The sequence below is a fragment of the Bos taurus genome, chromosome 11 (assembly GCF_002263795.3).
Source record: "Bos taurus isolate L1 Dominette 01449 registration number 42190680 breed Hereford chromosome 11, ARS-UCD2.0, whole genome shotgun sequence".
Classification (NCBI taxonomy): Eukaryota; Metazoa; Chordata; class Mammalia; order Artiodactyla; family Bovidae; genus Bos; species Bos taurus.
In genome coordinates this window covers 9,232,499-9,249,881 of record NC_037338.1, presented here as the reverse complement: position 1 = coordinate 9,249,881, position 17,383 = coordinate 9,232,499, and the positions used below count along the sequence as shown (strand labels likewise).

Genomic DNA, 17,383 nt, shown 5'->3' with positions numbered 1-17,383 from the left:
GCAGGCTCAGCTCGTGCGCCGCGGAGATCTGCGCGTCTCCCCGCCCACCGCCCCCGCGAGCCCCGAGGCAGGCGCTCCGGGCCCCCCAAACCCCGGGCATCCGAGGCCGGAGGGGCGCCCCCTCCCGCGGCCCGGCCCAGGGCGGGGTCTGCAGCCGACGCGGGGCGCAGGCCGGACGGGGACCGGCGCTCCCGCCCCGGCCACCCACGTGACGGGAAGCGGCGGGGCCGGGCCGGAGCCGAAGCCGGGGCCGGAGCCGGGGCTCAGGAGCGCGCGGCCCGGGGCGCGAGGCCCGGAGCGGCCGGAGCGCGGCCGGTGAGCGGGCCCAGGGGCGGGGCTGGGGCGGGAAGGGGGTTAGGGGGCGGCGAGTACTAGCAGGTGCGCGCGGGCAGGTGGCGAGGAGGGGACTGCGGCCGAGCTGGGGGTGGGCGCGCGGCGCGGGGACCCGGCGGGTGTGCGGCGTGCGCGTGTTCGGGGCTGGGAAGACCCGAGACCTCGTCCGGGTTTGAGTGAGCTGTTCTGGGGGGAGGAGCCCAGCAGGACGACGCCCCGCGCCCCCTGCCCCTCCACCCGAGCATGCGATCGTTTCGTCGCTGTGGTTGACATTTCCTGGAGCTCCTGGGATTTGAGAGCGCGAATTCCGGGCCACAGTCGGGGCCGACTGTCTGGCCTGAACTGGGAGACCGGGCAGGGGTGTGTGATGGGAGGCGGGGATTCCTCGCCGCCGTTCTGTCCTGGGACGCAGGTGCTATGGAACTTGGCTTCTCCTCTGCCCGCCTTCTGTGTTTTAAGAGGTGGCTTTCAAGACAGAAGCTGCCACCTCTGGTTGCTCGCACCTGCCATCACTCCCGCCAAAGGCTTTTGGTGACCATCAAACCCCCCTCCTAGGCCCTAGCTGGCTGCAGGAAATGGGGTTTCACACAGCTCTTCTTCATGCACATAGGCTGTATTGAGTTCAGGGGTCCCAACCTGTCGGATCAGGGTTCCATCCTTGAGCAAGTGCCCGGGGAGGGCAAGCAGCCGTGGGGACAGTGGTGGCAGGTGGAGACCCAGGGAGAACGTGTGTGGAGGGTCCACCGCGGTGGGAGCCGGCAGCCCGGCCCGGAGCTCACGGCTGGAGGGGGCACCGAGCCCACTGCCCTCCTCTGGCCTCCCTTCTCTGTTGGTCAGCAGGAAACTCCAGCCTTATGGTCAGATAGGAAGGAAGAGCTGGACAGCTGCTTCCTTTTCTTTTTCCTTCCACTTCTGCCAGCCCTGCTGCCTCCGCGGTCACTGAAGCGGCCTGTCTGGTGTATGACCTTCCCAGGCCGGGTTCTTCGCTTAACAGGGGCAGAGCCGCTCTGTGGTGGGAGTGGAGGGATGGAGTTGTGGGTTCAAACCCTGACCCTGCCCCTTCTAACTGGGAGCCCTGGGCATTCACTGGACGTTCTGAGTCTCAATTTTCTCAATCAAAACCGGGGAAATATGAGAAAAGATACATGCAACGCATAAAGAGAATGTGCATGTGGCACAGAGCCTGGCACTTAGTAGCTGCTAGATAAATTACGGTTCGTAAACAGAAAGAAGTCACGGGGCCAGAGCTGTCTGGGCTCTGAAGTGGGTGGGCTCGGCTCTGAGTAATTGTTAACCAGGTGAGGGCTCCCTCTGCAGTTAGACCCCTCCTGGACTCTGAACTCCAGAGTGCACATTTTCTGTGCACATTTTACAAAGACCTGGGGGGACAGGTGTGGTGGCCCTCACCTGCAAGTCCGTCCTCTGCCCCTTCTCTTCCACTCGACAGTGAGCCTCAGCCCTCTGGTCCTGGAGGCAGCTTGCCCTCCACTGCAGGCTCCCAGGACACTCCAGCCTCTGCCTAACCCTCCAGCGACAGGGGTTTGCCTGGGGTCCCTCTCTCCTTCAGGCAGATCCAGTAGACAAGTTTTAAAAGCACAGAGATCAGTGTTTAAAAAACGCTAAACTTTCCAGGCCTGATTTGCAGCTAACCTTTCTGTTCTTACACAAAACATTATGGCTATTCCTTCATGCTAAAGGATCATGTGATCCTTTAAGAAAACTCGAGGAAATTTTCCTTAATGGGTTAAGCATCTTCATCTTGGCCTGAGCCCAGTTCTCATTAGAAATACATTAAAGTAATCATTTGTGGTGGCCAGGTGTTTGGAGACTACCCAATAATTTGGCCCGTACTTTACAACTCATCTCTTCTGTGGCAAACCTGACTCGTTTTTCTTTATTAAAAAACACTGTACTACTAAATGAAGGCAGAAGAAGCAAGTTAATCTGGGGCTACCCTGAGTGAGCTGAAATGCCTCATGCAGAAGGGCAGGAGGAGTCACTGAGCGTGCTGTGAAATCTTGCAGGTGATTTGAGGTCAGGATCTTGTCTTGATGGTCAGGTAGCTTTGTTGAGGAAATAAACATTCAGGAAAAAGAACATGTAAAAGGGGACAATTGCCTAGCATCCAGAAGGCCCTCAATAATTCTTAACAGCTGTTAGAAAGTCCAGGATTGAGGAGGATGTTACAAAGGCAATGCCCTGGAGACCCAGACCACCCTCCTACCCCCCACCCCTGCTCCTGGCCCACCTACCCTGCCCTCTCCAGATCCCTACTTTGCTTGTAACTGTTGCTGTTGCTCTTATAGGATCCATAGGATAGGTATATAGACACACACTATGTGCATGTATGTGTATACAGGTGGTGTGTATAAATGGTGTATCTGTGTATGTATACATACACTTGCGTGTGTGCTCAGTTGCTCAGTCCTGTCCGACTCTTGTGTGACCCATGGACTGTACCCCGCCAGGCTCCTCTGTCCATGGGATTTCCCAGGGAAGAATACTGGAGCGGGTTGCCATTTCCTCCTCCAGGGGATCTTCCCAACCCAGGGATCCAACTCGCATCTCCTGTATTGGCAGGTGGGTTCTTTACCACTGAGTCACCTGGGAAGCCCAACTTTAGGTAGAAGGTCCTTTTTAAAATGCACATAAAAATTCATCTTTAGTGGATTCATAGGAAGAGCCTCCTGTTACAGGGCTGTGATACCCATCAATGGGTCTTTACCTCTAAAGTGATGCCTCTCCGGTGCACACACAGCTGTGTGGGGCTCTAAAGGGTTTGTTTCATTTTAAAGGGTTGGTGTAATTCTTGAGTGTGTGATTCTTTGCAGATACATGGGACGCCACGCCCATCTCAAGGCCGTTCTCATATCGTGCACATTGTATGACAGGAGGTGACTGTCCTTTGGTTCAAGAAAAATAATTATTGCTATTATTTTTGGCTGCACCTCTCAGGGCATCTTAGTTCTCTGGCCAGGGATCAAACCCGTGTCCCCTGCGTTGACAGCTCAGGATCTTAACCACTGGACCACCAGGGAAGTCCTCCAAAAAATAAACATTGGCGAGGATCCCATTTCAATCAACGGCACTTTGTCATAGCATTATTTTAGGATATATTTATTTCTGTCTCAGATCAGGAGTCTCTCTCTTTCTATATATATATATATTTTTTTTTTTTTTCCTTTCTGTATAATTTTATTTTTGGCTCTGCTGGGTCTTTGTTGCTGCATGGGCTTTTCTCTAGTGTGGCAAGTGGGGTTCTCATGGTGGAGGCTTCTCTTGTTGTGGAGCTCAGGCTCTAGGGCACACAGGCTTCAGTAGTTGTGGTGCACGGGCTTAGTTGCTCCACGGCATGTGGGATCCTCCCAGACCAGGAATTGAACTCGTATCTCCAGCATTGGCAGGCAGATTCTTTGCCACTGAACCACCAGGGTGACCTTGAGTCTATTAGCCAGTTTCTGCATCTAGATAATCTGTCTACTTCAGACATTGCCTTTATTCTGTTTTTATTCTTTGAGTGGTGACCTTTAATGCAACCTGGCCTTGCTGAGATTTAGTTCAGAGAGAATGCAGAGGGAAGCCAGGCCCGGAGTAACACAGCATGCAGCTCCAGCTGGCTGTGGATAGAAATGGAGGCATTTGTGTGGCTTGGGTAGCAGAGGCTGAGCAGAGGTTGGGAAGTAAGAGGCTGGGGCCCTGAAAGGTGCCTACACTGCCCCTTGCAGGGCTTCTGACTCTGCTGGACCGTTCCCCATCTTCCAGTAACCCGGGATGTATGGAAATATTCAGACTTTGTAAATACAGATTCAGATAAACTAAGCTCTGGATTTAGATGAACTAAGAAATGACAAGTTAATCATTGACATGGGTTGTAAATGTTTCCGTGAAGTGAGATCGTAAACAAGGAACATGCATTTTATGATTCCTGCCAGGCTTATTAAGGGCTTCCCCAGTGGTTCAGCAGTAAAGAACCCTCCTGCAATGCAGTTGACGAAGGTTTGATCCCTGGGTGGGGAAGATCCCCTGGAGAAGGGAATAGCAACTCACCGCACTAGTCTTGCCTGGGAAATCCCATGAACAGAGGAGCCTGGTAGGCTACAGTTCATGGGGTTGCAAAGACACGACTGAGCATGCGTGCACACCAAGCTTATTTAACCGAGGCTCTGTATCTATTATGTTTCCAGGGTACGCTGGTTTGGGGAAATGAGCATATTTTTTATAAATATTTTTAAATTAATATTTTATATATTGAAAAGAACATTTACAATTCACATGAGATGTAGAGAGTAGCAATAAAAGCAACTCGGCACAGGGAAACAGACATGACTAATACCTTTGAGATCAGCTTCTGCCCACTCACATCCTATCCCCCTTGGGTTTCTGTTCTTTATTCCCTTACTTTTCTTTATGATCTCACTATGTAGGGCTGCAACTCTAAATAGTACATTGGTTGGGACTTCCATGTTTCTGCATCTTACAAGGCCTGAAGTATCAGGCCGAATATAGCATCCACAGCTCCCCTTTCCAGGGAGGTTTACCGAGTCATGGGTGGGCTGCAGTGCATCCCCTCACTGCTGTGTGGTGCTCCATCCGTCTATTGTGGCATTTCCATTGCCCCCCAGTTGCAAACAGGACTGCTGCTAGCTTCCTTGCTCATGTCCTGCTGAACATCAGTGAAGCCAAAAGGAGAATCCCTGGCTCCCCAGTTGCCAAGGGCTTCCTCCGTCGCCCACATGGTCTGGCCAGCCCAGAAGCCTCCACCAGCAACAGGGGCATGCCCATGGATCTGGATTCTGGCAAACCCCCAGCATCATCAGACTTGGGAGGTGTTGTCCATTTGATGGGTATGAGATGAAGTCTGCTTGTAGCTACAGTTTGCAATTACAGGTGGTTCTGCAGGTTGATCTCTCCCCCATGGCTGTTGACCATCATGTTTTCTCTTCTGAATGTGAGCCCTTTGTCTGAGATGGCTATCACAGATTTTTCTCCCAGTCTGGGTCTTGCCTATTCATTTCCCTAGTGATGTCTTTCAGTGGACACACTTTTTAAATTTCTATAAAATCCTGTTTACCAGCTTTTTCTCTTTTATGGTTAGTGCTTTTCATAACCTAAAAAATCTTTATGTACCCCAAGATCCCAAAGATGTTCTCCTATCTTTTCTTCTAGAAGATTTGTAGTTTTAGCTTTTGTTTTTAAAATAACTTGATGCATCTCAAATTAATTTTTATATTAGGAGATGATATGAGGTAGGGATAACCGAGGTTAATTGGAAGATCCCCTGGAGAAGGGAATGACTACCCACCCCAGTATTCTTACCTGGAGAATTCCATGAACAGGGGAGCCTATCGGGCTACAGTATATTGGGTCGCAGAGTCAAACCCGACTGAGCTGCTAACGCTTTGACTTTTCACTTTCAATGTTAACCACATGTTCCAGCAGCCATTGATTGAAATGATTTTATTTTTCCCCACTGAATTGCACTGGTGCCTTTGTTTCTGCTGCTTCTAATTTGTGAAACCAGAGTCCTTTCCAGAGGAAGAAGTAAGAAGCCCAGGCTTCCCACACTGTTTGGGACATTGTGTCTTCCAATGGGAGTAATCTATTAACTGACCTTCTCACAAATTTGCTAAGTACCTCAACTCTCCACCTACAAGCCCTGGAGATTCGAGACACATCTTTACCGCTCCACACCAACAGATTGATTCTGGGAGCCAAACATGGTACTGGGACAATGCGTACGCCTCAGTGAGAACAATGCGAGGGAACTGGAGGTTTGGTCCCTGCTTCTGACTCCTGTGAGATCCAAGGGGCAGGAGTGAACCCCACCATGGAGCTGTGCCCCACCATTCACTTAGACATCCAGTCAGGTGGCTGGTGGGGTTTGGGGGCACATCTGTGGTGATCATTTTTGTCTTTTTCCAAAATGTTTGTCTTGTGTTGTCTGTGGGTGAGTAGACATGCTCTTCTTCTACCCAGAGGTTTGTTTCTGAAGAACAATGTAGGGAGACTCCGTATATAATAAATCTCAGTTCTGTTGAGAGTTGAATATCCGTTGGAAGGACTCCTGCTGAAGCTCCAATCCTTTGGCCACCTGATGTGAAGAACCGACTCATTGGGAAAGACCCTGATGCTGGGAAAGATTAAAGGCAACAGAAGAGGGCAGCAGAGGATGAGATAGTTAGAAAGCATCACCGACTCAATGAACATGAGATTGAGCAAACTCAGAGAGAGAGTGGAGGACAGGGGAGCCTGGCATGCTGCAGTCCTTGGGTTCAAAGAGAGTCAGACTTGACTTAGCGGCTGAGTGACTGTTGAAGAGAGTTGGCAGTTACTTACAAGCACATGTGTGCTCTCCTGCCAGGGTCTCTGTTTGCCTGTGGGAGAAGGCCAAGTCAGAAGTCTTTCTTTCAGTATTTTTCACAAGTGTCAAATGATTTCCTTTCTCTGAAGTTACAACTGGGAATTGACATTTTATTTGTCATGCCCGGAAATGGTTCTATCCGTCCCTCGTTCCTCTAACCTCCCTTTCCTTTCCTGTCCCTCAGAGCCGCCGCCAACATGATGAGCACCAAGGCCTTCACCCTGGTCCCTGCCATTGAGCGGGAGCAGCTGCTGAGTGACCGGGACCGGGGGTTGCTGGAGTGTGTGGAGTGCTGCGGCCGGAACCTCTACGTGGGCACCAGCGACTGCTTCGTGTACCACTTCCTGCTGGAGGAGAAGACCTTGCCCGGCGGGTCAGCCACGTTCACGGCCACCAGGCAGCTGCACAGACACCTGGGTTTCAAGAAGGCAGTGAGCGAGCTGCGGGCCGCGTCGGCCCTCAGCCGGCTGCTGGTGCTGTGCGACGGCTGCATCAGCCTGGTCCACATGCTAAGCCTGGAGCCGGTGCCCTCAGGCGCCCGCATCAAGGGGGCTACTGCCTTCGCCTTGAATGAGAACCCGGTGAGCGGGGACCCCTTCTGCGTGGAGGTGTGCATCATCTCAGTCAAGCGCAGGACCATCCAGGTCTTCCTGGTGTACGAGGACCGCGTGCAGATTGTCAGGGAGGTGTCCACACCGGAGCAGCCGCTGGCCGTGGCCGTGGACGGCCACTTCCTGTGCCTGGCCCTCACCACCCAGTACATCATCCTCAACTACAGCACGGGCGCCGCCCAGGACCTGTTCCCGTTCTGCAGCGAAGAGAGGCGGCCCATCGTCAAGAGGATCGGGAGACAGGAGTTCCTTCTGGCGGGCCCTGGGGGACTGGGTGAGCAGGGCGCCCGGGCGCCTCCACTAACCTTGCCACTCTGCCCAGTCTCTCCACCTTCTGTCCTTGCTTTCATGCTGAGGTTGGAGAGGGAGGTTGTGGTTGCGAAAAGCAGACACTTGTGGACTATGTTTGGTGACATTGAGGCAACAGGCAAACAACCGCACGCCCAGTGTCTGCTCAGTTTTCATTAGACTGTTTTGTGAGTGTGGGTTTCATGGCACAAAAATAGGCCAGTCATAGCATCACCTATTTTCTGCTAAAGTAGAGCCTGAGGAACTTCCCAAGTGGCTCAGTGGTGAAGAACCTGCCTGTCAATACAGGAGCCCCAGGAGATGCAGGTTTGATCCCTGGGTCGGGAAGATTCTGGAGAAGGAAATGGCAACCTACTCCAGTATCCTTGCCTGGGAGATCCCAGGGACAGAGGAGCCTGGCGGGCTGCAGTCCTTGGGGTCGCAAAGAATCGGACACGACTGAGCACAGTACAAAGTAGAGCCTGAAGATGGCTCCAGAGAGAATTCCTGTAAGGGGATAAGTGCAAAAATAAGAATCTGTAAGACTTCCTTATAGGATTTTCTTCTGTGTATGGGTTTCCACCTGGTCTGTGTTTATTCTCCATTCTAAAAAGGAGTTGGGGGAGTTCACTTCTAGATATTTTGAAGTGTGGAGGCTCCAAGGTCATGGCCCTGATTTTCTCTTATTGACTGCAGCTTCATGCTACCAAAAAGCATCTAGTTTAGTTGCTAGCTTCTTGGAAGGGCTTTCCTTGTGTCCTGTGGTCTTTCTATTCTCAGCATCACCTCCTGAGAATCATAGCTGGCCGCGTCGTTTTCGGTCGTAGGCATGGATGACACACAGTGTCAGGCAGAGCTTTGTTTCCTGCAAGGTGGGAATTAGGACGATAGGTTTTCCAAATCAACTGTGTTTTGTTTGCTTGTCTGTATATATCCCCACACCTGATTCAGGAGTCAAAAAAGTCAGACACGACTTAAGGACTGAACAGCAGCAGCAGTTAGCGCTTTAAGTACAAAGTAGATAAACCGTCAGTGAATATGGATGTTATCATTGACAAACACTCAACAGCAGACTGTCTTGAATTGCAGAGTTAGTTGTACCCCTGTATCAGAGAAAACATGGAACCAGAATTACACCTGAACTCTAAGTGGTGGCAGGAGGAGCAGGGCGAGAGTTCCGTATGGGACATCTTGTCGAGTGGCCCACATACAGTAGGTGCTCAATAAGTATCTGAACGAATGCGTTCAGTGTGGAGAGAATGTCTAGGGAAAAGCTGGTTCGGAGAAGGCAATGGCACCCCACTCCAGTACTCTTGCCTGGAAAATCCCATGGATGGAAGAGCCTGGTGGGCTGCAGTCCATGGGGTCGCTGAGAGTCAGACATGACTGAGCAACTTTACTTTCACTTTTCACTTTCATGCATTGGAGAAGGAAATGGCAACCCACTCCAGTGTTCTTGTCTGGAGAATCCCAGGGATGGGGGAGCCTGGTGGGCTGCTGTCTGTGGGGTCACACAGAGTCGGACACGACTGAAGTGACTTAGCAGTAGCAGAGACACAAACCCATGGGAGGACTGGATGTGGCAGAAAGCTTGTGAAGCTTCTTAAATTGTGCGGAATTCTCTCTTCCCCACGTGTGAGGACACGAGCAGCGTACACCTTCATGTGGGTGTGTGTACACTATTTTTGGTTTGTTTTTTTATTTTGTTTTTGTTTATTTATATGGCTGTGCTGGGTTTTCATTGCTGCAAGGGCCTCTCTCTAGTTGCAGTGAGCAGGGGCGACTCTTTAATTGTGGTTCGAGGGCTTCTCACTGCGGTGGCTTCTCTTGTTGCAGAACACGTGCTCTAGGGCGTGTGGGTTTCCGTAGTTAGAGCACTTGAGCTTAGTTGCTCCAAGGCATGTAGGATCTTCCTGGATTGGGGATGAAACCCTGTCTCTTGCATTGGCAGGTGGATTTTTTACCACTTGAGTCACCAGGGAAGACCCATGGGCACATTTTTTAACCTTATGTTTAATTTAGTTCAGCTCAGTCACTCAATTGTGTCTGACTCTTTGCGACTTCTAGGTATCTCCATGGACTGCAGCACACCAGGCTTCCCTGTCCATCACCAACTCCTGGAGCTCGCTCAGACTCATGTCCATAGAGTCGGTGATGCCATCCAAATATCTCATCCCCTGTCTTCCCCTTCTCCTCCTGCCTTCAATCTTTCCCAGCATCAGGGTCTTTTCAAATGAGTCAGTTCTTCACATTAGATGGCCGAAATATTGGAGCTCCAGCTTCAGCATCAGTCCTTCCAATGAATATTCATGACTGATTTCCTTTAGAATTGACTGGTTGGATCTCCTTGCATTCCAAGGGACTCTCAAGAGTCTTCTTCAATACCACAGTTCAAAAGCATCAATTCTTCAGCGCTCAGCTTCCTTTATGGTCCAATTCTCACATCCATACATGACTACTGGAAAAACCTTAGCTTTGAGTAGACGGAACTTGTTGACAAAGTAATGTCTCTGCTTTTTAATATGCTGTCTAGGTTGCTCATAGCTTCTCTTCCAAGGAACAAGCATCTTTTAATTCTATGTTTAATTAGAAGGAGGTATAAGGTGGACATTCTGGGGAGAGAGATTCCCTTCATTAGAACAGATACAAGGGTCTTCTGTCCACGCAGGCTGGTATATCATCTCTCCCATCCTGAAATGTGATGAAGGGGACAGGTATTCCACGTCCAGACACCTCTGCAGAAAACAGGCAAGCAAACCACAGCTCTCTGAAGCCCCCCGACGCTTCCTGTTTTCCCAGGCATGTTCGCCACGGTGGCTGGGATCTCTCAGCGTGCACCTGTTCGCTGGTCAGAGAATGTGATTGGAGCGGCCGTCTGCTTCCCGTATGTCGTTGCCCTGGACGACGAGTTCATCACCGTGCACAGCATGCTGGATCAGCAGCAAAAGCAGACCCTGCCCTTCAAGGAAGGCCACATCCTCCAGGATTTTGAAGGTACGAGTTTCCACCAAATCTTTAGGTCTTTTGTGGTGCTATTTCTTCACTAAATGCTATTAAGGAACCACTGGGAACATGGCCTCTTGCTGAACACAGAAATTCCATGGGCGATGGTGATCCAGTCTTTGAGCTTCAGGGGCATGGAGATTAAAGGGAAAGAGGCATTTAAAAAACAGCTACAGCATTTGAGAGCTTGACAGCAACAAATAAGGCCAGCTAGGAGAACAGAGTAGGAAGTATTTCCTAACCATACCAGGGAGGGCTTCCTGCAGGAGGTGGCATTTGAGCCAAACTTTTGAGGATGAGCTGGAGTCCGCCAAGCACGTATGGTATGAAGGTACCTTTAGGCAGAGAGAAAGGCACATGTGAGTCTGCACAGGAGGGAAGCCCAGGTCCCGGACTGTGTAGGTCATTCAGCATGACTGTGGTGCCCAGTATATGAGAAGGGCAAGCAGGGGATGAGGCCTCAGCAGATCAGGGCAACCAGGGAGCGAACCACATGAGGGATCTATTGTGGCTCAGTGGTAAAGAAACCGCCTGCCAAGCAGGAGATGTGGCTTCCATCCCTGGGTCTGGAAGATCCCCTGGAGAAGGAAATGGCAACCCACTCCAGTGTTCTTGCCTGGGAAAGCCCATAGACAGAGGAGCCCAGTGGGCTCTAGTCCACAGGGTCTCAGAAGAGTCAGACATGACTTAGCAACTAAACCACAAGAACAACAATTTCATTGTGAGCATCTTCACATGTACTGAAAAGTTGAAAGAGAAGCAAAGTGATTGCCCATCCCCTGTTCACCTGGATTTGGTACTGGTTCACTTTCAGCTGAGCTGTCTGGAAGTGTGTAGAAGAGATCGTGATACTGAATCCAGAGCCGTGCAGCAGGCATTTTCCCACATAACCCCAGAGCCCTTTCCACACCTCAGAAATGCGCTCTCAGCCCTGCCCCTGGTCAGATTTCCTGGCTTCCTAAGAACACTGCTTGTGAGGTTGCCTTGAAGCCAGGAGCTTATGTCTATCTGTGCAGTCATTGCCTTTGCCCCCAGGGCTCCCCAGACACTGCCCTTCCTGTGTTAGGTGCTAGGAACACAGCCTGCTGAGACTTGTCATCCCACGTGAGCGTGTCAGCGTTCAGCTTGGGCTCCAACACGCACACGCACGGGAGAGGTTATTCACAACAATGTTATATCCTCCGTGGGCTGAGGGTGGAGGCCGCCCCGGGGGTCACCGGCACAGGGAGGCTGGTGACATACTACCCCAGGCGGGAACGTGGGAAGCCTCCTGGAAGGAGGACCCAACGCGGAGCAGGGGCTGAATCTCCCAAGTGTGGGGGGATGATGCTGGGTGGCATGGAGACAGAGGACGCAGACAAGACCGCCAGGCAGGGAGCCGAGGAAGGGAGGTGCGGGGGCATCCGGCGGGAGAGACCAGGTGGTGGGCCTGGGCTGAAGGTGATAGATCCCAAGGAGTGGGGAGCAGAGGGAGCAGGAAGGTGTGGCTGACCCTGAACAACCTTCAGACAGAAAGACAAGGCCATTCCACTGCTTCCTGGGAACAGGCATTAATTTAGTGGAAACGCACCTCCAGAGAGAGCAGAACTCGCTCTCAGTGCTTGGCAGGAGGAGTTCTCTTGGGCGCAGGTCTGACTCTCCTTTGGATTGTGCAGGACCTCATGGTGCCGAGGGTCAGGGTCTCTCATGGGATGGAGACCATAACCCTGGGACTCGGTGATCTTGACCATACAGGGCAAGTGTGAGATGTTAGCTTATGGTTCAGAATGTCACCTTGTAATCTTAGTTTCTTGTAAACTGACTAACCTGGAGAGAAAAGAATTTTGAACGGCTTTATTTGAAAAAGTGAAAGTGTTAGTTGCTCAGTCATGTCCAGCACTTTTGTGATCCATGGACTGTAGCCCCCCAGGCTCCTCTCTCCATGGCATTTCCCAGGCAGGAGCACTGGCATGGGTGCCATGACTTCCTCCAGGGGATCTTCCAGACCGAGGGATCAAACCCAGGTCTCCCGCTTTGCACACAGATTCTTTTCCATCTGAGCCACCAGGGAAGCCCCAGCCTTATATGAGGAGTAGCATAATTCTTATTGCTCATTTTCTGTGACGGAGCTCTACAGACTCATTTGGATCTATTCAACTGGCTTTAAATTTATCAGCATCATAGAATAAAAAAAGGCAAAGCATCTTTATGTCTTATACTTCAAAAATGTAGTGTTAAGAGTTTGCCTTTTTCTTATGATGGAAAGAAGATAAGAGAAGCATTAATTTCTGATTGCCGTGGCGATTCTGTGTTGGGAGAACTGTGATGACATTGTTCAGAGTCAGCTATCGCTCCTGTGTGGGGTGAAAGCGGGGTGTTTTCTTGCCAGCACAGTGTCCGTTTCCTCTCCAACCTGTTCCATTTCTTCCCAGGAAGAGTGATCGTTGCCACGAGTAAAGGTGTTTACATCTTGGTTCCGCTACCTCTGGAAAAACAAATACAGGACCTGTTAGCCAGCCACCGAGTGGAGGAGGCTCTAGTTCTAGCGAAAGGCGCTCGGAGGAACATCCCAAAGGAAAAATTTCAGGTTTGTAGTCAGCTAGCCATGTGGAAGCGTGCCTCCAAGCTGCTGATTAGAAAATGTTCGGATCTAAGGGCGCCGGGCCCTGCAGACCACTTTGTGTCTGTCACTCAAATTCTCTGTGCGTCCACGTTGTACAGATAAGGATGCAGGCTGCGGGAGCGGGTCGCGATGCCGGCAGAGGCCAAGCCAGGATCTGAGCCTCTGACATGATCCCCATGCTTAATACACCACATTGCATTTCCAATCGCGTTCCTCCAGAGTAGACTACGGGCACTGTGATTAGAAGTCAAGAGATCCCCAGCGTAATTGGTTTCCCAATGTAGAATTTGTATTTGTTGGGATGGGGTTTAATTTTTTAAGTTTCTACTATCTGTAGGAAAAGCTTTGTGAACCATACTCATAAATCATCTAATATTGCCGGAATCCATCTAATTAATTTCCTTAGGAGAAAGCTTGTAATGCACTTAAGAAATGCTAGCTTTAATATCGTTGGTATGATCAATATAGTTGATGAAACAATCATGAATTATTCTCACATCTGATGAAATCAGGTTTTCTAAAATTTGCTTCTTGATTGGTTGCAAGGTGAGTTCAGGTCACACTATGTATTTGAGAATGATGACGACTGAGCGACTTCACTTTCACTTTTTACTTTCATGCATTGGAGAAGGAAATGGCAACCCACTCCAGTGTTCTTGCCTGGAGAATCCCAGGGACGGGGGAGCCTGGTGGGCTGCCGTCTATGGGGTCGCACAGAGTCGGACACGACTGAAGTGACTCAGCAGCAAAGTGTAATATTGGTGCATGCACGCTTCTTACAAACATCTAAGTCACTCATGAAAGATTCTCATGAAGTCAGAGTGATCCCCCTCTTGTTACCTGCTGGCCAGATTTTCAGGACGATATGGTTTGTGGGATGAAGCTGTGCTTTCTGGCCTCCGTGGCTTTTTGCAGCAGAAGGTAGACTAAAGGTGGAAAAAGTCAGGACCTGTCATTTATGGTCACAGGATAAATATTGATAAACTTTTCATCTTTATTCCTTATTTTAAAAAGTTTTATTGAAGTATAATTGATTTACAGTGTTGTGTTAATTACTGTTGTACAGCAGAGTGACTCAGTTATAAATATATATACATTCTTATTCATATTCTTTTCCATTATTGTTATTGCAGGATTTTGACTGTAGTTCCCAGGTTGCGCTAATGGTAAAGAACCTGCCTGTCAATGCAGAAGACCGAAGAGGTGTGGGTTCGATCCCTGGGTCTGGAAGATCCCCTGGAGAAGGAAATGGCAACCCACTCCAGTATTCTTGCCTAGAGAATCCCACGGACAGAGAGAGGAGCCTGGTGGGCTACAGTCCATGGGGTCGCAAAGACCTGGACATGACTGAGTGATTTAGCACACATGCACCCTGTGCTGTGCAGTAGGACCTTGTTTATCTATCCTGTATGCTGGCGTCTGCTAATCCCAGGCCTCCCCTCACCCCAGCCCTATTCCCTGTGTTTTTCAAGTGAGATGATCTGTGAACTTTCAGCAGGGGGCAGCAAAGCACAGAGAAGGAAGCTGTCAGTTCAGGGCGTGTTTCCGAGCTGAGAGCACCTGTTTCTGCCTAGTGCATCGCATCCTGGTGGGAAGGCCAGTGGGGTCTGGCAGCCTCTGCTCTCAGCTCCTCTCCCCCTGGGAGTGGCCTCAGGGGGACGGGCACATATCGGGATCCCCTCTTGGACACACCCAGGGACATACCTCAAATGTGTCTTAAAGAGGCTTTTTCTTAAAGAGGCTTCCTGTGTTGAATTTTTGCCTCCCCCTTGTTTTCCCACGAGCACCCGAACAGTGGGCACTGGCTAGTGTTGGCCCTTATCCTGCCCTCCTGTGTGATGTCCCTGTTGGGGTCTGTCCATCTGGCACACCCCTGTCTCCCCCCACCCCCTGTTGTTTTAGACTCCTATTTGGGCCCAGATATGCAGCCTCAATGACCTTGAACTTGGCCCTGGTTCTCGTGCCTGCATGACCACGGGGAGCCCTCCTCCCTTTTTGCTGGAATTGTGTTCACAGCCCCCTCCTCCATGTCTGCAACCCATCCTCCACGCCACCGCCGAAGGAGCTTTCTGACGTGTCCACACCCCTGCTGTAGGTCCTACAGCAGGCACCTCCTGGCCAGAGTCAGGTCCACACCAGGCGGCCTTGGTGGCTGGGCCCTGCCCCATCCCCAGCCTCTGCTACTGCCTCTGCCCCCGTGTGACCAGGCCTGAGCCACCAGCCACCTGCCACCTGTGTGCTGGGCAGGCACTCCAGAAGCACGCTGAGAACAGGTCAGAAATAAGCAGCGTCACCGACCAAAGACGGGGGTGCTGGGTAAGACGGCTGCCTCTGGGCGTCCTGGGGAGTCTGGGCTGGCCTCCGCCCCTGCGCCATTGCTTTCTTCCCTTGTTGTTTGTGCTGTTTTTTGTCAGTGGAGAAAACATCCATCATCCACCAAATACAGGGTTTTTGGTTTTTTAGATTTTTTTTTTTTAATGTGGGCCATTTTAAAAATCTTTATTGAATTTGTTAGAGTATTGTTTCTGATTTTTGATTTGGTTTTTTGCCTGCAAAGCTTGTGGGATCTTAGTTCCCCAACCAAGGATCGAACCCACACCCCTTGGCTTGGAAGGCAGTCTTAACCACTGGACCACCAGGGAAGTCTCCTAAAATACAGTTTCTACACTGTGCTTACATATGTCTCTTCTCTGAATCTGCCCCATCCTCCAGGCAGCACTGACTCCTCTGAGCTCCCACGGTTATCCCTGTTAACCTATAACACACGGCCATTTACTCCCCAGCTCCAGCTCGCTCCTCCCCCAGTCCTGGGCAGACACTCGCCTCCATTTCCCTTGGCCCCTGCTCACGCCTGGGGCTGAACAACAAGGAATGAGTGATGGTTGATTCAGAGCTTTGAACTGGTCTTCAAACAGCTAGGCTCTGTGGATCGGGGAGCAGAAGAGTTTTGGTTTAAAATAGAAGTATGAGAGGAAAAGAAGACAGTCCTGACAAAAAGGTTCAGAGATAATGTCTCATTCATATTAATGTGTTTTTAAGGGTTGACTGTGACTCTTACAAGGATTAGGGATGTTAGTTATTTTAACTTTAGGAGGCTTGCAACCAAATGCTAGACCCTGGGCTCAGGAAAACCAGAAAGTGGCGAGGGAGAGAGACCAGAAGTTGAGGGGACTGGCTTTTCACAGTTCGCCTTTCTCTCCATTAAAGCGAGTGTTGGTTTTGCTTCACTGAGTTCTGAACTAGGGAGGGATTTAAGGAGAAGTTTAACTGTGGGACTCGGATTAAAGGAATATTCCTTCCAGAGATCCAAAAGGTGAGAAGGCTTAGATCTTTAAGAAGCCAAGCTTAAATTATATTAAGGTTTGGGATGCTATAAAGACAGAGGCAGTGAGCGGATATTTACAGACGTAGGTGTGTGTCTTACGGAAAGCTTGCTTGATGTGTATCACGTAGTATGGATAGTGTCATATTTAAGCTTGGGCTTTGATACCTGTTCTTTTTTTTTTTTTTTCCCATTTCATCTAAAATTATTTCACTGTGTGTCTTCAAAAGACAAGAAAGCCCCCCTTTGAAACATACGTGTCACATACACCTCCGAAATAAACACTGATTCCTTCCTAGGCTGGGGTGTCCCATCTGCCTGAGTGTCCCCAGTTGTCCTGTAAATGTTTGCATCTTGCATCCTTTTAATCCTGGAGGGAAATCCTGCTAGGGCTGCACCAAAAGATTTCTCTGTTTCAGAGTCATGGGGCACAGTTCTCTGAGCTGGTCTGCCACCTACTCTTTCCTGTAGATACTTCAGTTCAGTTCAGTCGCTCAGTTGTGTCTGACTCTTTGCGGCCCCATGAATCGCAGCACGCCAGGCCTCTCTGTCCATCACCAATTCCCGGAGTTCACTCAGACTCATGTCCATCGAGTCAGTGATGCCATCCAGCCATCTCATCCTCTGTCGTCCCCTTCTCCTCCTGCCCCCAATCCCTCCCAGCATCAGAGTCTTTTCCAATGAGTCAACTCTTCACATGAGGTGGCCAAAGTACTGGAGTTTCAACTTTAGCATCATTCCTTCCAAAGAAATCCCAGGGCTGATCTCCTTCAGAATGGACTGGTTGGATCTCCTTGCAGTCCAAGGGACTCTCAAGAGTCTTCTCCAACACCACAGTTCAAAAGCATCGATTCTTTGGCGCT

The 17,383-nt window shown here is 50.4% G+C and overlaps 1 protein-coding gene across 2 annotated transcripts in view; it reads left to right on the top strand.

Annotated features, from left to right (window-relative positions):
• The first annotated feature begins 229 nt into the window (after positions 1–229).
• Positions 230–17,383, top strand: part of TGFBRAP1 (transforming growth factor beta receptor associated protein 1) — a 33,820-nt gene continuing 16,666 nt past the window's right edge. The window contains exons 1-6 of one of the 2 annotated variants that reach the window (XM_024998576.2): positions 230–315; positions 6,879–7,579; positions 10,393–10,587; positions 13,008–13,162; positions 14,332–14,401; positions 15,294–15,514. In XM_024998576.2, coding sequence (XP_024854344.1) covers positions 6,892–7,579; positions 10,393–10,587; positions 13,008–13,162; positions 14,332–14,401; positions 15,294–15,514 — 1,329 coding nt within the window. In that variant the 5' untranslated portion in view covers positions 230–315; positions 6,879–6,891. 2 annotated transcript variants of the gene reach the window in all.